The sequence below is a fragment of the Giraffa tippelskirchi genome, chromosome 11, assembly GCF_054371585.1.
Source record: "Giraffa tippelskirchi isolate mGirTip1 chromosome 11, T2T-mGirTip1v1.2.pri, whole genome shotgun sequence".
In the NCBI taxonomy this organism is placed as follows: Eukaryota; Metazoa; Chordata; class Mammalia; order Artiodactyla; family Giraffidae; genus Giraffa; species Giraffa tippelskirchi.
This window is the reverse complement of record NC_137285.1, coordinates 92,906,046-92,930,712: the sequence shown is the minus strand read 5'-3', so window position 1 is coordinate 92,930,712 and position 24,667 is coordinate 92,906,046. Positions and strand designations below refer to the sequence as shown.

Sequence of the window (24,667 nt, the reverse complement as noted above, 5' to 3'; positions counted from 1 at the left end):
TTGAAAAATTATTCTAAATCACTGTGTAAAGCTTTTGGCACAGGTAAAAATGAATTCTATCTTCAAATTAGGTTTCTTTTCAGTTCAACATTTATTGAATTTCTGTTATTAGAAGACTATGGAAGACATTGAAGTTACATAATGAATAAATCAGGGTCTTAATGTAGCTGGAAATCACTTCAGGGAGTAATCTTCTTTGGGAAAAATGATCCATGCAATATTCTGAGCAAAAGATAAGGGCTTGTATAAAAAGTATTGAATAAAAAATTAAAAAATATTTTTATGGAAGGATAATTGCTTTACAATATTGTGCGGGTTTCTGCCATACATTAACATGAATCAGCCACAGGTATACATATGTCACCTCCCTCATAAACCTCCCTCCCATCTCCCACCCTCTCCCACCCCGCTAGGTTGCCACAGCTCACTGAGTTGAGCTCTCTGTGTTACACAGCAAATTCCCACTGGCTATCTGTTTTACATATGGTAATGTATACATTTCCATGCTATTCTCAATTTGCCCCACCATCTCCTTCCCCACTGTGTCCACAAGTCTGTTCTCTATGTCTGCGTCTCCATTGCTGCCCTGCAAATACGTTCATCCATACTATCGTTCTAGATTCCATATACATGCATTAATATACAATATATATCTTTCTCTGACTTAGTTCATTCTGTACAACAGGCTCTAGGTTCATCCACCTCACAAAGACTGACTCAAATACATTCCTTTTACAGCTGAGTAATATTCCATTGTATATATGTACCACAACTTCTGTATCCATTCATCTGTTGACGGACATCTAGGTTGCTTCCATGTCTTAGTTATTGTAAAAAAAATGCTGAATGAACAGTGGGGTACATGCGTCTCTTTCAGTTATGGTTTCCTCAGGGTATATGCCCAGTAGTGTAACTGTTGGGTCATATGGTAGTTCTATTCCTAGTTTTTTAAGGAATCTCCATACTGTTCTCCATAGTGGTTGTATCAGTTTACATTTCCACCAGCAGTGCAAGAGGATTCCCTTTTCTCCACATCCTCTCCAGCATTTATTGTTTGTAGATTTTTTAATGAGGTCCATTCTGACTGTGCGAGGTGTTACCTCATTGTGGGTTTTTTTTTTTTTAATAAATTTATTTATTTTAGTTGGGGGCTAATTACTTTACAATATTGTAGTAGTTTTTGCCATACATTGACATGAATCAGCCATGGGTTTACATGTGTTCCCCTTCCTGGACCCCTCTCCCACCTCCCTCCCCATCCCATCCCTCTGGGTCATCCCATTGCCCCATCCTGAGCATTTGTCTCATGCATCGAACATGGAATGGTGTTCTGTTTCACATATGATAATATACATGTTTCAATGCATTGTGGTTTTGATTTGCATTTCTCTAACTGCCTGCATTTAATCATGGAAAGAGAGAGAAGCTAGTGAAAAACTCTGAAAACAAGTGATCAGAGAGTGTAAAGAAAACTAGGAGTTGTTTAACAGAGGATAAGAAATTCAAAAGTTTTAAAAGCTCCAGTACCATCAAGCAGAGTGGATATAGAGATGAAATAAACTGAACTTGGTTAGCAGGACATAAAGTGGTATTTTGTATTGTTCAATTTGGTAGCCACTAGCTAGCTATTTACATTTAAATTAGTTAAAAAAATCAAACTTCAGTTCCTCAGTTGTACTAGTTACATCTGAAATGCTCAAAAGTCACATGTCACTAGTGTCTGACATACCGGGCAACTCAAGCCTTTGAGTCATCACAGAAAGTCCTATTGGTATTTGCCTTTTGCTGTTGTTAATGTTTGTTTGTTTAAACATCCAGTAGGGCAGAAGCAAGAATGCAATGTGGAGATTGAACATGTTTTCTCTTATGCCCTCTACAGTAGTTTGCAATGTGCAATGTCCGCTTGATTTGATATCTTTAGCTTTTACCTCTTCCCTTTTGCTATTCAGTTTTAGCCTCACCCTCTTTTTTACTGGACTATGGCAGTGGCCGCCTATCTGCCCTTGCATCTTGTTCTTTCTTCCTTTTAATTTTTTCTCCATACAAATCATTCATCCACTCAACATCACTCTTATCAATGCCACTTTTCCTGGGCAGCCAACCTTAAGTTTTATTGACAGTCCATTGTGGTATAGTGCAAATGGGGGCACTGCATCAGCACCATAACCCACTCCAGTGTTCTTGCCTGGAGAATCCCAGAAACAGAGGAGCCTGGTGGGCTGCCGTCTATGGGGTCGCAGAGAGTCAGACACGACTGAAGCGACTTAGCAGCAGCAGCAGCAGCAGCAGCACCATAAGGAAGTAATTTCTTTCCCACTCTCAAGTTTCCTTCCCTGCACTCACACAGCTCATAATCAATGCAAGCAGAATGATTATAATACATTCACATCACTCAAATAACATTACAGCAGGAACAATAGCTAATCATCATCCTCTCCTGGTGTCTTTTATTTCTGATCTGCTACCAAATCTTTTCCCTTTTCACTTCAGCACTGCAATAGCCTGTTGCCTAGTCTTCTTTTAGTCTCTCTTCCTACCTTCCACCAGAAGCTCTGGTCATATTAGTCCCTTTCAGGGATCCCCTTAGGCCTACACAAGAGAATGGTGTTCAAGTCTTCCATAACATAGGACAACCCATCTTTCCAGTCCTACCTCCCTCAACATTCTTCCACACATCTTTCTGTGGTATCCATCATTCCCGGGGCACGTTCATACATATTCACCTCCCTCTCTCTTGTCCTTGCGAGTCACCTTTCAGACTCCAGAGTCCCCACCCATACCCCTAACAAGACTCAGGAAGAAAGATGCACGCAGTCCAAGGGCGAGGTGGGTACTACTGAGGGCCAGAGCGACACAAACCTGTTTGACCATGTCCATTTGGGAAGCTACCCCAAATAAGCTGCACTCATAACGCTTACTATACCCCTTCAAAAGACAACGTGACTTTTACTGGAACGGAGAGGAGGCACCTCAGTAACCAAAGTCTCTTAGCAGAGGCAGATTTCAGCTAGTCGCTGGCAGGCGAAAGGGATTGTGGGAGCGCCGTTCATCGCCCCAGCAGGCTCATGGGAAATGTAGTGCGGTTTTTCTCCAACATGGCGGCGCCCGGGTGAGTTGTGTGAGAGTACCCGCCGCGGTTTTCTGTGTTAGAGTGGGAGAGCCTGGCGAAGGAGAGAGCTCTCGTTTGCTGAGAACGGCGCCTGAGCCAAGGTGGAGATTTGTGGCCCTTCTTATTGATGGGAACGGAGGCTGCATATCTCCGCTTTCCCTCGTTGCCTCTTCCGGTGCCCTCTTTCTGCCCCAGGAGCTCCGGACCTCAGCAGGGAGAGGAGGGATTGTCGGTGGGCAGTAGGGTGCCTGGGCGTTGAGTGGTTCTGTTAGAGTTTGAGGTGCATGCGCTCACGTGGCGCCTGTGTCAGCCTGTTTTTTTGGAGGGTTGGAGACAAGCGGTCGTTATCTGGGGAGTGTTGGTCTGTGGTGTTAGCTTCAGAAGTTTTTCTGATTCGTGCCAGTGCAGTGAAGAGAGTGTTGCTGATGGTCCAGTAGCTTGCAAAGCTGTATCTTCCTATGCTCTTTTTTTGAGTAATCCGCGGGCCTCTTGTGCTCTTCGTAGTGTGAGCCAATAGTTTTGGCTAATTTCATTTAGCAGATATTTACTGTGTACTTTCCGAATGCCAGGCACTCAAATTCTGTGCCTTCAAGTAGGCGACAGCCTTCTGGCTGAACGCAGCACACAACCAAGTAGTTATAATATGTTGTGAAAATGCAGGGATATAGTTGCCCATCATGTATTAATGAAAACATTGAAGAGGGCCACCGAACTCAATTCTGGAGAAGAGGTTTAGAAGGTAAGATGGCAAATTCAGTAAATGTAGGCTTACTCAGTAAGAGTTTATTGATTGGCTACTATGTGCTACGTCCTGCTCTAGGTGCTGGGTGTTACAGGGTGAATAATACAGACAAAAATCTCTACTTTCATTTTGTTGTTGTTCAGTCGCTCAGTGATGTCTGATTTTGCGACACCGTGGACTGCAGCACACCTGGCTACCATGTCCTTCACTGTCTCCGGGAGTTTGCTCAGACTCATACCCATTTAGTCCATGATGCCATCCAACCATCTCATCCTCTGTTGTCCCCTTCTCTTGCCCTCATTCTTTCCCAGCATCAGGGTCTTTTCCAAGGAGTCAGCTTTGTTATAGCTTTTCTTCCATTTTAGTAAGTTAAAGGAGGAAAACAGAATAAACACATTAATGAGGGCATTAGAAAATATAGAATAGTTGTTCTTCAAAGAATTAAAGTGATATGACAAGTGATGGGGTCAATTTTTTCTAATCATTATATATTTTTTCTTTTTAAATAGATAATGCAATTTGAATAGCTCCTAAGTTGAAAAGCTGCAAAAGAGGAGCTTTCACTCCTTCTCATTGCTGTACCTGGTCTACCTATTTTCCCTTCCTTGAGTCAACCCATATTACTGATAATCTTGTATGTCCTAGAAATTTGTATGTATACTTTGTATATCTGTACTATACTTTATAGCCAGGCCTCATTTGATAGGAATTTAAATTGTTTCCAATCTTTGCTATTAATTTAATTTATGTACAAGCACAGGAACATTTGTACTACTTGGTTCATCACAGGCTCTCTTATTCAAGGAGAGCATAGACACATATATTATTATTTCCACGTAGGGCAATGTCCAATAGAATGTACTGGAGTTAAACTTAGAGAGCAGATGTGATCTCAAATTCTTATTATCCTATGGGGAGTGTGCTTGGGCCAGACACAGCATGGCTAATATTCTAATAAAATAGTGACCTCGCTCTTCTAACATCCCATAACAGTCCATAACATGGCAAGGCATGTGCACGCCTTTGTGCAATAGTGGAAATTCCTTGGCCAGGGAATTGGCCTTGTTAGAAAGGGGCCCCTCCAGATCTCAGCAGCTGGTATCAGCCTTTTCCTTGTACAAGTGACTCAGACCCGTCTTCACATGTAGTACTATTGCCTGACTGAGGGAAGGAGAAGGGAAAGGGGATACCAGAAATGTGATTATGAGGCTCCATCTACTGGTGCCGGACTATTAGTGTCAGACGTAAAACAATGTATTCAGCTTCTTTTCTTTCTCAATTCTTCCCCTTTGCAGTCTTTGCTCATGTAACATATTTAGAAAAAAGCTCTTGGTAGATTCATCCCCATTCTTCATTGCTGACTGCAAAAATGATGATCTTGGAATGGAATGGCAATAAGATAATTCCTTTGAGGCCCCCTCAGCTTTTCTTGGTCTTTAAACCAGTCTCATCTGGTTCTTCTGGAAATTAACAGTAATTTAGTAATAGACATATGTAATCCTTTTAACAAAGTTATGAAATAGTGTCAAAGAGTAGCACAGCCAGACATTGGTTAAAGTAGTAAAAACATTTTATTTAGGTAATTATTGACAGTAGGGGAAAGAGCTAAGTAATCTCTGTTCCAATTTGTGTGGAAGTGCTTAGGGTGTGTGGGGGTGCTCAGTAGAGTGAAAGTGAAAGTGTTAGTCGCTCAGGCCTGTCTGATTCTTCGCAACCCCATGGACTGCAGCCTGCCAGGCTCCTCTGTCCATGGGATTCTTTAGGCAAGAATAGTGGAATGGGTTGCCATTTCCTTCTCCAGGGGATCTTCCTGATGCACCGGCTCAGTAGAGTTGGTCAGTGTAAATGCACTTAGGCCACCTGTTTGCTGGCTGGCAGTTATCAAAGTTAGGATTCCATCCTGTCACAAAGACTGTCACAGAGGCCCTGTGCTTCCTGATGATTACATTTCAAAGGGGAAATTCCCTGCCAGTTCAGTGGTTAGGACTCCATGCTTTCACTGCTGAGGGTGTGGGTTAACCCCTGGTCAGGGAAATAAGATCTCACAAGCCACATGGTACAGCCAAAAAAAAAAAAAAAACCGACAACAAACCCAAAAAACATTTCAAAAGAATAACACTCAGGTCCTTGAGAGAAACGCTTCTGAATTGTAAAAGATACTGATACATGTTCACAACTGTAAGCTGTTTTTAATAAGTGCCTTAAAAAAAAGGAAGGTCAGAGGCCTATTGTTATGAGTTGCTAGAACAAATAGTAAAATTTCCTGGCAGCATTTTAAGTTTTCTCAGTCAACCATTTTTTAAAAATACTTATTTATTTTTAATTGATTGATGATTGGCTTACAATATTGGTTTGATTTCTGTCATGTGTCAACATGAATTAACCTTAGGTGTACATATGTCGCCTCCTTCTTGAATCTCCCTCCTGTCTCCCACCCATTCCCACCCCTCGAAGTTGTTACAGAGCCTCAGTTTGAGTTCCCTGAGTCATACAGCAAATTCCTGTTATTATCTGTTTACATATGTTACTGTATATGCATCCATGCTACTCTTTCCATTTATCTCACCCTCTTTCTCTTCTCCCCGACCCTTGTCCATAAATCTGTTCTCTATGTCTGCGTCTCCATTGCTGCTCTGTGAACCAGTTTTTTAGTGCCATCCTTCTAGATTCCATATATATGCATTAATACAATATTTGTTTTTTCTTTCTTTCTGAGTTACTTTGTATAATAGGCTCTAGGTTCATCCACCTCATTAGAACTGACTCATATGTGTTCCTTTTTATGGCTAAGTAGTAGTCCATTGTATATACGTACTGCAGCTTCTTTATCCATTCATCTGTTGATATACCTCTAGGTTCAGGCAACCGTTTTAATGAGAAGCTGGGATCATCCTAAGATATGGCTTTATGCCACTGTAAACCATGGTAGAGTTTAGCCACATTTTTTAGTGCAGAGTTTAGATGGAGTTATGTGCCACAAATACGGAGAAGGCAATGGCACCCCACTCCATTACTCTTGCCTGGAAAATCCCATGGACGGAGGAGCCTGGTAGGCTGCAGTCCATGGGGTCGCTGGGAGTCGGACACGACTGAGCGACTTCACTTTCACTTTTCCCTTTCATGCACTGGAGAAGGAAATGGCAACCCACTCCAGTATTCTTGCCTGGAGAATCCCAGGGACGGGGGAGCCTGGTGGGCTGCCGTCTATGGGGTCGCACAGAGTCGGACACGACTGAAGTGACTTAGCAGCAGCCACAAATAGGCACTATTATTCCTATTTTATGGGTGAAGAAACCTAAGCACAGAAAAAACTTAGTTAACTCACACAGCTAGTAGAGGATAAAGCTGAGGTTTGAACTAGAACTTTGACCTCTAAACACTGTGTTATACTGTCTGAGGAGGCTCTGGGGAAATAAAAATATGATTTAATTCTTGTCATTAAAGAGCTCATAGTCCAGTGGAAGGGGACAAACAGGAGAGCAAATAATTAGTGCAGTGTTAAAAATGTATGTTCAGCTGTCTCCTTCTTGTCTAATGATGACTCCAAAAACTTTCTTTCTAACCTCATTTCTTCTCCTTTTGCTACTTTATATTTTCACCTGCCAGCCAGACATTGGAACTGTGTATCTCACCAGTAATTCAAACATATGATATCCTAAATCTGACTGATCACCTTCCCTTACTCATCTGTTCTTCCTGACCCTCTTCTGACTTTGCAGTCAGAATTTGGAATGACATGACTATAGCCTCTCTGACACTCACTCTGTCCTATTAGTAAAGTCAAAGTGAAAGTGAAAGTAATAGTCACTCAGTCCTTTCTCATTCTTTGTGACCCCATGGACCATAGCCCACCAGGCTCCTCTGTCCGTGGAATTCTCCAGACAAGAATACTGAAGTGGGTAGACGTTCCCTTCTCCAGGGGATCTTCCTGACCCAGGGACTGAACCCAGGTCTTCTGCATTGCAGGAAGATTCTTTACTGTCGGAGCCATCAGTCTGATTCTTCTCTCCCTTATGTCTGAGTAGTCATCACGGCCTATTGATTGTTTTGAACTTATCTTATGCGCTCTTCCCCTATTTCCCTTTTCCTTCTTTCTACAGCCTTCACCCGGCTTCCCTGGTGGCTCAGATGGTAAAAGTGTCTGCCTACAATGTGGGAGACCCGGGTTTGATCCCTGGGTGGGGAAGAGCCTGGGAGAAGGAACCCACGCCAGTACTCTTGCCTGGAAAATCCCATGGACGGAGGAGCCTGATAGGCTACAGTCCATGGGGTTGCGAAGAGTCGGACACGACTGAGCGACTTCATTTCACTTCATTTTACAACCTTTATCCTAGATGAGACCAGCATTTCTACTTGTTAAGCTGGATTATTGCAAGTCCTGCTGCCTCTCATTTCCCTATTGTGCTGTCCAGCTAGCCTAATTTACTGGCCTTACCTCCTGTCTCATGTGCTCCATGTATTATTTAAGCTGGATTACTGCTGTTTTTTCAATAGTCTCAACATTTTTATTCTGTATATAAAGACTAATAATTAGAGTTTTGACTGTTTAAGAGCTGCTTTGAAATGATTTTATTTAAGTTCATAAGTTTATTTTGTTTGCTAACTTTGAAGACTTGCAAGTGGGTGAAGAGTGGAATTGGTGGGTCAGCCAGCATTCTCTCTTCTAAAAAATTATGTCTGCTTCTCAGTGTCTTTGCCAGACACATCCGTTTCTGTTTTTAGCTTCTGTTCTTCATTGCCTCGTTGGATCCCTTCCCTTCTGTGTGACTGTGTATTCTTCTTGTCCTTTGATACTCATCCCAAGTCCCCTTCTGTTTTGAAGTTCTCCCAAACTTTTCCAGTTAACATCAATCTTATCTTTTTGTCTCTAATTTATATCACCCTTAAAGAACATTAACACTTAATTACCTAAAGATATGTCATATTCTCTCATTGTTTAATGTTTGTCTGTTTTTTGTAAACCTGTGTTGAAAGCATAACCCGTGTGTTGTATTTGGATGCTGTCGAGTGCTGAGTCCTTAAGTGGGCCTGTGTGTGTTCACTCATCACTTGTTTATCCCTTCAACAAACTTGAGTTGAGCACCTGCTGTGTGTTGGCATTCCTGCTCTCCTGGAGTTTACATCCTGATGGAGGAATTAAACCAACAAATTAATCATCACAAATTTTGTTAAATTCTGTGAACAAACTAAAATAGGTTTCTGTAATAAAGCATGATGCAGGGTGCTGATTTGGATAGTGTGAAGACCTTTTTGGGAGAGCACTCCGGAACTACTTACTGATTGACATATCTTTAAAAAAATGAAAGCATAATGCTATGGTGTTCATATACCTGTTATTTTGAAAATTATAGATATCATATTTAACATACACAGTTTAAAAAAATAATAAACACCTAAACCACTACCTAGCTTAAATACTTTTAATACTTCTATGTGTCCCTTTCATATTGCAGTTCTGTCTACTCCCCTGAAATAACTTCTCTCCTGTACTTTGTATGTATCATTTCCTTGCTTTTATGGTGTATATGTATTTTTAAACAACATACGGGTTACTTTTGAACTTTATATAATGGAATCATACTGTATATTCTACTGGGAATTTTTCGTTTTGTTTCTTTTTTTTCCTTTCCTAACATTGATGAGGGTGAAAGAGGAGAGTGAAAAAACTGGCTTAAAACTCAACATTCAAAAAACTAAGATCATGGCATCTAGTCCCTTCACTTCGTGGCAAATAGATGGGAAAAAAGTGGAAACAGTGACAGCTTTTATTTTCTTGGGCTCCAAAATCACTGCAGATGGTGACTGTAGCTGTGAAATTAGAAGACACTCACTCCTTGGAAGGAAAGCTGTAACAAACCTGGACGGCACATTCAAAAGCAGAGACATCGCTTTGCTGACAAAGGTCCATATCGTCAGAGCTATGGTTTTTCCAGTAGTCATGTATGGATGCAAGAGTTGGACTGTGGAGAAAGCTGAGTGCCGAAGAATTGATGCTTTTGAATTGTGGTGTTGGAGAAGACTCTTAAGAGTTCCCTGGACTGCAAGGAGATCCAACCAGTCCATCCTAAAGGAGATCAGTCCTGGGTGTTCATTGGAAGGACTGATGCTGAAGCCGAAGCTCTAGTACTTTGGCCACCTGATGGAATGAGCTGACTCATTGGAAAAGACCCTGATGTTGAGAAAGATTGAGGGCAGGAAGAGAAAGGGGCAGCAGAGGATGAGATGGTTGGATGGCATCACTGACTCAGTGGACATGAGTTTGAGCAAACTCCAGGAGAAAGTGAAGGACAGGGAAGCCTGGTGTGCTGCAGTCCATGAAGCCGCAAAGAGTAGGATACGACTTAGTGACTGAACAACAATAGCAAGAACATGTGAGATTTGTCTGGCGCATTTTACTTATGACTTCATAAGTAAAGAGATTGCATATGGGAAAACAGCCCACTTAATAGCACTAAAGCACTGACTTGTTTCGTAGAACCTACTAGGGATGCTGTTAGATGTTCTTGCTTCTTTGTTACCTTCTTAAATATTCCTTTGTTGTCCATGCATCTGTTTGTTCTCACTTCTCTTGGTTGGTGAAAAGTATAGTAGGCATTTAAAAATTGTCACATAGAAACATTTATAAAGTGTAAAATACATGAACAGTATTATAACTATCCCTTTCTGACTCCTAGGGTTGACATTTTGTCCTTCCTTTTTTCCCCCAGTATTGTCATGAACAGCAACCACCAAAGTAATTACAAACTCAGTAAAACTGAGAAGAAACTCTTAAGGAAACAGATTAAAGCCAGGCATACTTTGCTGAGACATGAAGGCATTGAGACAGTATCTTATGCTACTCAGGTAACCTAGAGCTATTATTATAATTTGAATTTATATGTATTGCCATGTTATTGTGTTCTAAGTAGCATTGTTAATAATTGCTTAGAGAAGAAGTTCCATCATATGTTCCAGTCTGTGTTAAATGTGTATATATATATATATGATAGGACCTTCTATCTTTCTATTTTGGGTTATAGCCTAGTATAGTTTGAATTTCCATTGATTGTGTTGTTTGAAATAGAGGAAGCTGCAATTCTGCATTAATAACAATAGCACTATACATCTATTTACAATTTACAAAGCATACTTATATTCATTATTATATTTAATTCCCTAGAAGTCATTATGAGATAGGTGAGAAAACTCAGGTTCTGAGAGGGTGTGATATGTCCATTGATATAAGGTGCTGAATCGAAATCTAAAGCTAGATCTTTTGTACCCTAATGCAGTCTTCTTTCTTCTATTCCTAACTTCATCTCTATTATAAAATATTTTGATTATATGCTGTGAAACATTTTTATTTATGAGATTTTATTTATAAAACCTTTTTATTATCTTATGGGCAATGATTAAATGATATATATGTATGTATGTACACACACACACACACACACACACAACTCTTCCTGGGCTATGAATGAAGAGAAGTTAGCTTAACTCTTAGCTTCTCCACTTATTTGTACATGAGCAGTACCCTTTGACATCAGCTTTCTTCATTTGTAAGGACATACTGTTACTTGCCTTTTTATTCCATTGGGTTGTTAGATTCTAAAGAGAACGTGTACATGATAGTACTTCCCAGTCATTAAAATACCATATGAGTATAAAGTATTCTTATGATATTCTTTCTGGTTGTAAAGATATAGGATAAGAATAGTAAGGAAACTTACTACTGAGGGCCAAAGACATACAGTTTAGAAGGTGAAGCTGAGGTCAAAACTTAGATCTCTTGATTCTCAGGCTAGTACTCTTGTATCACGCTTGTTCTGTCTTCTGTGCTGCATCACAGTTTAGGAATGAGTGGAGATTTAATATGAGCCCTACTTAGGTTTTCTTAAATATTAATAGCTTCAGGCTCACTCACCCGTGGTGTCCATGCACAGTGTGCCTCACGCCCAGGTTCCCGTACTGTTCCCTCATGGTCATGGGACTCCAGGTACTCCTGCTGCCTGTGCTGATGATGCTGGGTGGCTCATGGGCTCCTCAGCCGATGAACTATAGTATAATGTAATTATGCGAGATGCGTTCCTGTGGCCTGGTTCTGCAGTGGAGAGCAGGAGGGCCCAGACGGGGCTGATTAGAAATGTACTTTGCAGATGCAAGATCCTTATCAAGCACTAAGCACTGAAGAAACAGTTGTAAGGCATCATCTAAAAACCAGCCTAGTGGAGGACTTTTCCTTTCCTGAAGCAGACCTTCGATAAAAGCACACACACACACACACACACACACATGCACACAAATTAATAACTTCAGATAATTTAAACCAAATCCTGCAAAAAAGGATGGAGTAGATAATAGATTAGAATTAATATACATGCACACATTTACTGCCAAGAGCCACTGAGGCTGTGAGGCATTCAGAAGATTAATGACATACTCTATTTTCATCAATTCTCAAGCATAATTGGCTTTTTTCCACCCCTTACAGGGGTTGTGTATAAAAGCAGTAAGAAAAGAAATGGGTTTCTTTGCTGCTTCTGAAACTTGTTTCTGGTTGAGATGAACTTTTCTTTTAGATCTCTAGAAGTTTTAACTTCATCTTCATGGCTCCCAAAGTGTCATTTTATTTGGAGTTGATTATTTTTTTCCCCTCAGTATTTTTAAAGGAAGAGAAAACATTTGTAGAAGGACTTCCAATTATATGTTATCTATCTAGAGGAGAAAAAGTGCTCTTTTTACTCTGTGTCATAAGTATAGATATCTTTGTGGACTTCCCGGTGGTGATAGTGTTAAAGAACCCACCTGCCAGTGCAGGAGTCTTAAGAGACGTAGGTTTGATCCCTGGGTCAGGAAGATCCCTTGGAGGAGGGCATGGCAATCTACTCCAGTGTTCTTCCCTAGAGAACCTGTGGACAGAGGAGCCTGGCAGGCTGCAGTCCTTAGGGTCGCACAGGGTCAGACATGACTAAAGCGACTTAGCACGCATGCATGTAGGTATCTTTGTACAACGTTATAGTGATTGTTAGGTTTTTCTAGAGTCATGGTCCTCAACTTATCAGGACTGAAGATAACTTTAAAAAGTTCTGAATTCTTTTCTTCATATTACTGGAAAAATTACTTGACTGAACAACTGTTTATTAAAGTAAGTGTTAATTGTATAGCTCACATGTAATAGTAAGTAAGTTCTTCCCTCCCCTCCCCCATTGCACTTGTTTTTGTGCGGCTTGCCTTTAGCACTGCCCGCAAATCACTTGGACGGCATTTTTGAGTACTGCTCCTCCTCCTCAGGTCACCGCTCACTCTCTTCCCCAATTCCTAGGTGGGGCTATGGATCCTTGTCAGTTACAAAACTGTTGTAGTTCCTTAGATTTGGGAATACTAGAAATATTTTTGTATTATGGCTACATATGACCAAAGCTATTCTGGTACTTTAATTTATAATCTCACTGAATGAGGTCCAAGGTAAACCATCTGAGACTAAATTTTATACCATATTTTATAGTATTGTATTAGTATGTTTATTGTGTGTGTGTGTGTATACTTACATGTTCTTTTGTCACCAGGTCCTGTTCAGCTCTTTTGAGACCCCATGGATGCTAGTCTGCCAGGCTCCTCTGTCCATGGGATTTCCCAGGCAAGAATACTGGAGTGGGTTGCCGTTTCCTTCTCCAGGGCACCTTCCCCACCCAGGGATCAAACGTGTTACTCCTGCACTGCAGGTGGATTCTTTACCACTGAGCCACCATACATATAAACTATTGGCTGCCCCATAACAGAGCAGAGCTTTACTTATTATCCAATTTTATAATAATTTCTTTTACATTCTTTTAAAACAAGGTTCTAGATATGAATCATCTCATTTTATACATATAAAACTGATACATTATGTTCTAAACTCCAGCTTCATATAAATCAAGTGTTGGCGGACTACTGTCTTCAGGTCAAATCTGACTTGTTAGCTAAGAATGAGTTTTTACATTTTAAGGGTTGTTAAAAAATTATAACTATATAGAGACTTAGTAGATGCTGAAAAGATCAAGAAGAGATGGAAAGAATACACGGAAGAACTGTACAAAAAAGATCTTGATGAACTGGATAAGTATGATAGTGTTGTCAGCTGCCCAGAGCCCAGAGCCAGATATTCTGGAGTGTGAAGTCAAGTGGGCCTTACTTAGGAAGCACTGCTGTTAAGAAAGGTAGTGGATATGATGGAATTCTAGTAGCTGTTCAAAACCTCAAAGGATGATGCTGTGAGAGTGCTGCACTCAATATATCAGCAAATCTGGAAGACCCAGCAGTGGCCACAGGACTGGAAAAGGTCAGTCCTCATTCCAGTCCCCAGGAAGGGTAGTACTAAAGAATGTTCAAACCATCAGACAGTTGCACTCATCTCCCATGCTAGTAAGGTCATGCTTAAAATCTTGCACGCTCGAACCAAGAACTTCCAGACATCCAAGCTGGGTTTAGAAAGGGCAGAGTAACCAGAGATCAAATTGCCAACACTCGCCTGATCATAGAGAAAGCAAGAGAATTCCAGAAAAACATCTATCTCTGTTTCATCAACTACACTAAAGCCTTTGACTGTGTGGATCATAACAAATTGTAGAAAGCTCTCAAAGAGATGGAAATACCAGACCCATCTAACCTGTCTCCTGAGAAACCTTTATGCGGGTCATGAAGCAACAGTTAGAACCCTGTACGGAACAACTGATTGGTTCAGAATTAAGAAAGGAGTATGACAGGGCTGTCTGCTTTCACCTCGTTTATTTAACCTGTATACTGAGCACATTATGAGAAATGCCAGGCTGGATGAATTATAAGCTGGAATCAAGATAGGTGGGAGAAACATCAACAACCTCAGTTATGCAGATGATACCACACTAACGGCAGAAAGTGAAGAGGAACTAAAGAACCTCTTGATCAACCTCTTGATGAGGGTGAAGGAGGAGAGTGAAATAGCTAGCTTAAAACTAAATATTAATAAACTAAGATCATGGCATCCTGCTCTATCACTACATGGCAAATAGAAGGGGAAAAGGTGGAAGTGGTGACAGATTTCCTTCTCTTGGGCTCTAAAATCACTGCAGATGGTGACTGCAGCCATGAAATCAGAAGATGATTGCTTCTTGGCAGGAAAACTATGACAAACCTAGACAGTGTGTTGAAAAGCAGACACATTACTCTGCCGACAAAAGGTCTGTATAGTCAAGGCTATGGTCTTCCCAGTGGTCATGCACGGTTGTGAGAGTTGGACTGTAAAGAAGGCAGAACATCAAAGAATTGATGCCTTCCAACTGTGGTGCTGGAGAAGACTCCTGAAAGTCCTTTGGACTGCAAGGAGATCAAACCAGTCAATCTTAAGGGAAATCAACCCTGAATACACTTTGGAAGAACTGATGCTGAAACTGAAGCTCCAGTATTTTGGTCAACTGATGCAAACAGCCGACTCATTGGAAAAGTCCCTGATGCTGGGAAAAGATTGAGGGCAGAAGAGGGTGTCAGAGAATGAGATGGCTGGATGGCATGACTGATGCAATGGACATGAACTTGGGCAAACTTCAGGAGATGATGAGGGACAGGGAGACCTGGCATGCTGCAGTCCCTGGGGTCTCAAAGAGTTAGACACAAATGGACGACTGAACAACAACAAAAAATAATTAATGGGACTGTATGACAGAGGCTTATATGATCTGTGAAACCTAGAATATTTACTTTCTGGCATTTTTCAGAAAAGCTTTGCCAATATCTGGTGTAAATGATGAAACTGATGTGGGTAGGCCATTAGTTGTTTACTTTTGTTATGCTTCAGAATTTAAAGATCTTAACATGGTGAAGAATGTTTTTAAGTACAGAGACTATAAGGCTTCAAGTATCAGAATAAAAATAGGGGACCTCTTCCCCACCAAATTCCTTGAGTAAAGTTGAACAGGATTGCAAATGACAAGGAAGTAAGCATGATATTTTCAAAGAAAAAAAATTTAATTGCAAAATGACTGAATGATCCAGATATAGGAAACTTTTCTTATTTCATATTCAATAGAACTTGTAATTGTTTTTTTTTTTCTTTGAGCCAGTACCTTTACCTTTAGTTTTTAGTAAAATTGTATAATGGTTATATCAAAAAGTATAGATTCTGGAAACTGACAGAAGTAAATTTGAAACTCAACTCCAACTAATTACTACCTTAACCTCATTTTCTGATTTTTAGTTTCTTTCCGTATGAAGTAGGGCTAATATTACCCACTTTGTAGGATTATTGTGAGGGCTTCTCAGGTTGTGCTAGTGATGAATCCACCTGCCAATGAAGGAGTTTCAGGGATGCAGTTTCAATCCCTGGGTTGGGAAGATCCCCTGGAGTAGGAAATGGCAAACTGCTCCAGTATTATTGCCTGGGAAACTCCATGAACAGAAGAGCTTGGTGGGCTACAGTCTGTGGGGCCACAAAGAGTCGTACGTGACTGAGCACACACAGGATTGTTGTGAAGATTGTTTTAATGAAGATTGAGTATAAAAATATGTAGCACAGTGTCTAGCCAAAAAGCAAGATTTATATCAATACTTGTTTGTTCTTCTCTCTACCTCTTCTTTCTGTTTCATTATGTTAAATTTATGAACAGTGAAAGTTATCTTTTAATTGTGTTTATGGTCACTAAAAGGCTATTTAAAAATAAGTATCATTTACGATATTTTATTTTAAAATGGTAGTTAAAAGTAACAGGTTGATATCAACTACTCATGTTACTTTCTTTTTTTGTCTTTTTAGAGCCTGATTGTTGCCAATGGTGGTTTGGGTAATCAAGTGAGTAGGAACCAACTGCTCCCGGTTTTAGAGAAATGTGGATTGGTGGATGCTCTCTTAATGCCACCTAATAAACCCTACTCATGTGTAAGATACAAAACTGTAGAAGAATCCAAGAAAGCCTATGACACTCTCAATGGCAAAGAAATAGTGGATGATTTAGGACAAAAGATCATCCTGTACTTGAATTTTGTGGAAAAAGGTATATCATACAGGTATCTTTTTAAAAATGGTTTTTGCTTTTGTGTGAGTTTTCTTTCATATCTAAGTCAGAAGTTTCAGGTGTTGTGAAACAAGATAGGACATCCCATTTTGGGGTTAAGCAACCCCCCTCTTTTTTTTTTTTTTAATATTCTTTAAGTGCCTAGTATTGTATAGGCATGGGACTAGTAGTTGAAGGGAGATGATTTAGATACAGCTTATTATATCTAAGGAGCTGGTCCCACCAAGCTAACAATATCTTTATTATATATGTTATTTATTTTGGAACCCTGCTGTCTAATTGTGTTTTTCAGTATTTATTGTTAAGGGTTCAGATTTATTTTATAGTGTCTACCTAGAAGCTTTCAATTAATCACTTAGGAATTAATTGTGATCCAAATGATTGTGTGCCAAGGTTCATGATTATGGAGGAACAGCTTTAGCCACCAAAGATGCCTGAAGCTTTATAGCGGTGATAGTCAGTTGAACTTTCTGTATTGGTAGAAATATGTTCATATTTTATATCTGTGTTGTCCAGCATGATTCTGTGGATTTTAAAATTTGATTTTATTTAAATAAATTCAGTTAACTAATTTAAATAAAAGTTTGACAGACTGATTTACAAAATTGCTGTAGGGGTTATTCCATCTTTTCACCACTGACCCATGGAAATGAGATATATTGAGATAAACTTTGATGTTTAAACATCTAATCTCCTTCTATTATATTCATTTGCTACCTGTTTCTGCAGTTAAACAGTTTTGTCTAGATATGCTGTGGGTAAGTAAGTGAATATATGTCAAAATTATGTTTTTTAAAATAAGACTCAAAGGAAACTTTAAATAACTCCTTTAAAGATATGTTTTATAAGTTATAATTCTCAGTGTCTATATGTACTTAATTTTAAATCTGACTTAAGCTTTCAGATTTTGAAAAGCAGATTGTTTTCATATTTTGTTTTTGTGGTCAGTTTTTAAAAATTATATGGTTTAAGAATAAATCTCATTCAAAGAATATCATCATTGGGTTTTCCTCCAGGATGTTAAATGATGTAAGAAATTGCATGAAATGAATTTTGGAATGGTTTTTATTTGAAATCCTGTATTAGATACAGAGGTTTTCTTTTTTTTAATTGAAGTATAGTTGACTTACAATGTTGTGTTAGTAAGGTATATAGCAAGGTGATTCAGTTATATATATATGTGATATATTTTACACTATGGTTTACTATGGGATATTGAATATAGTTTCCTGTGCTACATAGTAGGACCTTGTTGTTTATCCAATTTATATGCAGTAGCTTGCATCTGCTAACCCCATACTCACAAACCATGCCTCTCCTACTTCCCTGTCCTTGGCAAGCAACCAAAAATCTGCTCCCTATATCTGTAAGCCTGTTTCTGTTTTGTGAATAAGATCATATGTGTCATATTTTAGATTCCACATATAAGTGATATCATATGGTCTTTGTCTCTCTCTTTCTCCCTTACCTTAGTATGATAATCTCTGTGTCAATCCATGTTGTTACAGATGGCATTCTTTCATTTTTTATAGCTGAGTAGTATTCTGTTTTATATATATATGTGTGTGTGTGTGTAGATACACATCTTCTTTATCCATTCATCTGTCGATGGGCATTTATGTTTCTTCCATGTCTTGGCTGTTCTAAATAATGCTACTGGGAACATTGGTGTGTGTGTATCTTTTTGAATTATAGTTTTCTCCAGATGTATGCCCAGGAGTGGAATTGCTGGGTCATATAGCAACTCTAGATTTTTGAGAAACCACCATACTGTTATTTCACATTTTTCTATTACTTGACCATAGATGCAAAAATGAGTATTTAAATTTTATATTAAGTATTTAGAATCTGGTTTGTTTATGGAGGGGCATACTGTAGATGCGAGAAACCTTCTTTCTTAGATTTAAAAAGTGGCCTGATTGTGTTCAAACAAAATACATAAGTAAGTAAATACTGTTATATTTGCTATTGGTAATTGCAGTGGATAAAATGTACCATGATTTTTATCTTAGCCTTAATTTTTGTATTTTTAATATGTTGTGTGCTGGGCTCCCTTTGGCAGCACACATACTGATATGTTGTATGCCTTTCAACATTATTATTTCTAACAATGAGGCTTAGAGTGTTGACTAAAAAAAAACCAGTCACAACCTAGAAATTGAGAGTTATGTTTTATTTGGTGGGAATGTTTAGGACTTCAAGCCCAGGAAACAGCATCTCAAGTAGTCCTGAGAAACTGCTTTGAGGCAGTGGGGGAAGCAGTCAAGTTAGGTAGAAGTTTGCAATACAGTGGGACAGGTAGTCTGAATGTCAAAGATTACTGTTAATTAGGGAAAATCATATATTTCAAGTTAAGGGATTTAACATTTTTCTAAGTTTAGAAAGATGCAAGCATCTGGGTATACTGAAATAATTTCTTCCATGTGTACCTCACCTATATGGGGCCAGAATCCTGTTTCTTGACTTTAAAAAAAAAATTAACTATTTTATTTTAATTGAAGGATAATTACTTTACAGTATTGTGATGGTTTTTGCCACACATTGACACGAGTCAGCCAGAGGTGCACATGTGTCCCCCCATCCTGAACCCCCCACCCCTCTCCCTCCCCACCCCGTCCCTCTGGGTTGGCCCAGAGCACTGGCTTTGGGTACCCTGCTCCATGCATTGAACTTGCACTGGTCATCTATTTTACATGTGGTAACATACATGTTTCAATGCTACTCTCTCAAATTATCCCACTTTCTCCTTCTCCCACAGAGTCCAAAAATCTGTTCTTTACATCTGTGTCTCTTTTGCGGCCTTGCATATGGGATCGTCATTACCATCTTTGTAAATTCCATATATATGTGTTATTATACTGTATTGGTGTTTCTCTTTTTCACTTCACTCTGTATAATAGATTCCAGTTTATCCACCTCATTAGAACTGACTCAAATGTGTTCCCTTTTATAGTTGAGTAATATTCCATTGTGTATATGTACCACAACTTCCTTAACTATGCATCCACCAACAGACACCTCGGTTGTCTGTTATTGTAAACAGTGCTGCAATGAACATTGGGGTACATGTGTCTCTTTGAATTCTGGTTTCCTCGGTGTGTATGCCCAGCAGTGGGATTGCTGGGCCGTATGACAGTTCTATTTCGTTTTATAAGGAATCTCCATATGGTTCTCCATAGTGGCTGTACCAGTGTGCATTCCCACCGACAGAGTAAAGAGGGTTCCCTTTACTCCACACCCTCTCCAACATTTACTGTTTGTAGACATTTTGATGGTGGCCATTCTGACTGGCATGAGATGATACCTCATCATGATTTTGATTTGCATTTCTCTAATAATGAGCGACGCTGAGCATCTTTTCATGTGTTTATTAGCCATCTATATGTCTTCTTTGGAGAAATGTCTGTTTAGTTCTTTGGCCATTCTTTGATTGGGTTATTTGTTTTTCTGGTATTGAGTTGCATGGGCTGCTTGTATATTTTGGAGATTAATTCTTTGTCAGTTGTTTCATTTGCTACTATTTTCTCATATTCTGAAGACTGCCTTTTCACCTTGCTTATAGTTTCCTTCATTTGCAAAAGCTTTTAAGTTTAATTAGGTTCCATTTTTTTATTTCTGTTTTTATTTCCATTACTCTGGGAGGTGGGTCATAGAGCTTCTTCCTGTGGTTTAAGTGTTCTGTCTATATTTTCCTCTAAAAGTTTTATAGTTTCTGGTGCTACATTTAGATATTTAATCCATTTTGAAGTTATTTTTGTGTATGGTGTTAGAAAGTGTTCCAGTTCATTCTTTTACACATGGTTGACCAGTTTTCCCAGCACCACTTGATAGAGAGACTGTCTTTTTCAGTTGTATGTTTTTGCCTCCTTGTCAAGAATATAAGGTGTCCAGAGGTGCATGGATGTATCTCTGGGCTTTCTATTTTGTTCCATTGATCTATATTTCTGTCTTTGTGCCAATACCATACTGTGTTGATGACTGTAGCTTTGTAATATAGTCTGAATTCAGGCAGGTTGATTCCTCCAGTTCCATTCTTCTTTCTCAAGATTGCTTTTGCTATTCGAGGTTTTTTGTGTTTCCATACAAATTGTGAAATTATTTGTTCTAGTTCTGTTGAAATTACCATTGGTAGCTTTATAGGAATTGCATTGAATCTATAGATTGCTTTGGATAGTGTACTCATTTTCACTACATTGATTCTTACAATCCATGAACATGATATATTTCTCCATCTATTTGTGTCTGATTTCTCTGATTTCTTTCATCATTGTTTTATAGATTTCTATATATAGGTCTTTTGTTTCTTTAGGTAAACTTATTCCTAAGTATTTTATTCTTTTCATTGAAATGGTGAATGGGATTGTTTCCTGAATTTCTCTTTCTGTTTCTTCATTGTTAGTGTATAGGAATTCAAGTGATTTCTGTGTATTAATTTTATATCCTGCAACTTTACTATATTCACTGATTAGCTCTAGTAATTTTCTGGTGGTATCTTTAGAGTTTTCTATATAGAGGATCATGTCATCTTTAAACAGTGAGAGTTTTACTTCTTTTCCAATTTGGATTCCTTTTATTTCTTCTTTGATTGCTGTGGCTAGCCCTTCCAAAACTATGTTGTAAAGTAGTGGTGAGAGTTGGCACGCTTTTCTTGTTCCTGATTTTAGAGAAAATCCTTTCGGTTTTTCACCATTGAGGATAATGTTTGCTGTGGGTTTGTCGTATGTGGCTTTCATTATGTTGAGGTATGTTCCTTCTATTCCTGCTTTCTGGAGAGTTTTTTTTTTTTAAATCATAAATGGGTATTAAATTTTGACAAAGGCTTTCTCTGCGTCTATTGTAATAATCATATGGTTTTTATATTTCATTTTGTTAATATAATGTATCACATTGATTGATTTGTGAATATCGAAGAATCCCTGCATCCCTGGAACAAAGCCCACTTGGTCATGATGTATGATCTTTTTAATATGTTGATGGATTCTGTTTGGTAGAGTTTTGTTGAGGATTTTGCATCTGTGTTCATCAGTGATATTGGCCTATAGTTTGCTTTCTTTCTTTTTTTTTTTGGTGGCATCTTTGTCTGGTTTTGATATTAGTGTGATGGTGGCCTCATAGAATGAGTTTGGGAGTTTACCTTCCTTTGCAATATTCTGGAACAGTTTGAGTAGGATAGATGCTAGCTCTTTACATTTTTGGTAGAATTCACCTGTGAAGCCATCTGGTCCTGGGCTTTTGTTTGTTGGAAGATTGTTGATTACAGTTTCTATTTCCGTGCTTGTAATTGGTCTATTCAGATTTTCTATTTCTTCCTGGTTCAGTTTTGAAACAGTATACTTTTCTAAGAATTTGTCCATTTCTTCCAAGTTGTCCATTTTATTTACATATCGTTGCTCATAGTAGTCTCTTATGATCGCTTGTATTTCTGTGTTGTCTGTTGTGATAGCTCCATTTTTATTTCTAATTTTTTGATTTGATTCTTCTTCCTTTTTTCATTGATGAGTCTGGCTAACAGTTTGTCTATTTTATCTCGTCGAAGTATGAGCTTTTAGTTTTGTTTATCTTTGCTATAGTCCCCTTCATTTCTTTTTCATTTGTTTCTGCTCTGATTTTTATGATTTCTTTCCTTCTACTAACTTTGGGGTTTTCTTTTGTTCTTTTTCTTGTTGCTTAGGTGTAAAGTTAGGTTGTTTATTTGATGTTTCTCTTGTTTCTTGAGGTAAGCTTGTATTGCTATGAACCTCCATCTTAGCACTGCTTTTATTGAATCCCGTAGGTTTTGGATTGTTGTGTTTTCATTATCGTTTGTTTCTATGCATATTTTGATTTCCTTTTTGACTTCTTCCATGATCTGTTGGTTATTCAGAAGCATGTTGTTTAGCTTCCTTATGTTGTGTTTTTTATAGTTTGTTTTCCTGTAGTTATTATCTAATGTTACTGCATTGTGATCAGAAAAGATGCTTGAAATGATTTCAATTTTTTAAAATTTACCAAGGCTAGATTTTAGGCCTAGGATATGATCTATCCTGGAGAATGTTCTGTGTGCACTTGAGAAAAAGGCAAAATCCATTGCTTTGGGGTGAAATGCCCTGTAGATATCAATAGGTCTAACCGGTCCATTGTATAGTTTGAAGCTGTGTTTCCTTGCTAATTTTCTGTTTGGCTAATCTATCCATAGGTTTAAGTGGGGCATTAAATTCCCCCACTATCATTGTGTTACTGTTCATTTCCCCTTTCATACTTGTTAGCATTTGCCTTACATTATTGAGGTGCTCCTATGTTCGGTGCATATATATTTATAATTGTTATATCTTTTTCTTCAATTGGTCCCTTGATCGTTATGTAGTGTCCTTCTTTGTTTCTTATCATGGTTTTTATTTCAAAGTCTATTTTATCTAATATGAGTACTGCTACTCCTGCCTTCTTTTGGTATCCATTTGCATGAAATATCATCTTCCAGCCTCTCACTCTCAATCTGTATGTGTCCCTAGGTTTGATGTGGGTCTCTTGTAGATAGCATATATAGAGGTTTTGTTTTTGTATCCATTTGGCTAGTCTTTGTCTCTTGGTTGGAGCATTTAACCCAGTTATGTATAAGGTAAATTATTGATAAGTATGATCCCGTTACCATTTACTTTGTTGTTTTGGGTTCGTTTTTATAAACCTTTTCTGTGTTTTCTGTCTAGAGAAGATTCTTGAGCATTTTTTGAAGAGCTGGTTTGGTGAATTCTCTCAGCTTTTGCTTGTCTGTAAAGCTTTTGAATTCTCCTTCATATCTGAATGAGATTCTTGCTGGGTAGAGTAATCTTGGTTATTGGTTTTTCTCTTTCATCACTTTAAGTATGCCCTGCCATTCCCTTCTAACCGGAAGAGTTTATTTTGAAAGATCAGCTGTTATCCTTATGGGGATCCCCTTGTGTATAATTTATTGCTTTTCCCTTGCTGCTTTTAATATTTTCTCTTTGTGTATAATTTTTGTTAGTTTGATTAATATGTGTCTTGGGGTGTTTTGCTTTGGGTTTGAAAGGTTGTTGCTGAACCATGAAAAGACGCTGGGATTCTTGGCATCTGGAGGAGAACAATTCAATCTGGAGCCAGAGATGAGGCTTGATCACTCAGAGCTTTGGTGTAATAAAGTTTTATTAAAGTATAAAGGAGATAGAGAAAGCTTCTGACATAGGCACCAGAAGGGGGCAGAAAGAGTGCACCCCTGCTAGTCTTCAGCTGGATGTTATACAGTCACTAGCAGTTTGTTAATGAAAGAAAGGAATGTCTCAAAACTCAGAATGGCACCAGGCCCCTCATCCATAAGATGTATTTTGGGATAATCTTGGCACCAGACGAGTCATCCCGGGCCATAAAACGATTGACTTGAATCTGGTAGAAAGGCAGATTACCACACAAATAGTTTCGTTGACATAGATTAGGGGAACAATGTCTGAGTATAACATACTGGTTTGTCAAGTAGGTTCTGAGCCATTAGGTGGAACCGACTTGAAGACAGAGTCTGGGGTAAATGCATAGTGCATTAACATAGCTTAAGACAAATATTTCCATAAGAAGAATGCATTGGTTAACTCAAGGTTTGAGAATAGTTAACTTCAGGTGGAACCATGTGTCATTATGGCAACACAGTATTTTAAGAGAAGCCTTTTAAATTTGTATAGAGAAGGGGAAAAAATATATCACCAGTTTGTTTCTTCCTGCCGCTTAAGAGAGAGATAAAAATGTCTGACACCTGCAGCCCATTTCTTCCGTTTGGAGATGCCTGGCCTTCCTGCCTGTTACCCTCTCAGGTTCATCCTGGTTGGG

General features: G+C 38.8%; 2 protein-coding genes across 20 annotated transcripts in view; one reads left to right on the top strand and one right to left on the bottom strand.

Moving 5' to 3' along the window:
• ELMOD1 (ELMO domain containing 1) overlaps positions 1–14,488 on the bottom strand; it is a 136,074-nt gene extending 121,586 nt beyond the window's left edge. The window contains exons 1-3 of the mRNA XM_081545869.1: positions 13,382–14,488; positions 11,758–11,934; positions 11,585–11,671 (exon numbers count right to left, since the gene is read on the bottom strand). The gene's annotated coding sequence lies outside the window, so the exon portion shown is untranslated. The remainder of the gene's footprint in view (positions 1–11,584; positions 11,672–11,757; positions 11,935–13,381) is intronic.
• ALKBH8 (alkB homolog 8, tRNA methyltransferase) overlaps positions 3,082–24,667 on the top strand; it is a 153,705-nt gene continuing 132,119 nt past the window's right edge. For 10 of the 19 annotated variants that reach the window (XR_014069870.1, XR_014069871.1, XR_014069869.1 and 7 more), the window contains exons 1-3: positions 3,082–3,109; positions 10,559–10,694; positions 16,600–16,837. Coding sequence is in view for 15 of the 19 variants with exons in the window: in XM_081545863.1 (XP_081401989.1) it covers positions 3,096–3,109; positions 10,559–10,694; positions 16,600–16,837 (388 nt within the window). In the remaining 4 variants the exon portion in view is untranslated. Of the gene's footprint in view, positions 3,849–10,558; positions 10,695–14,536; positions 15,785–16,599; positions 16,838–24,667 lie in introns of those variants that run through there. The other 9 variants (XM_081545866.1, XM_081545855.1, XM_081545852.1 and 6 more) reach the window with 6 other exon arrangements.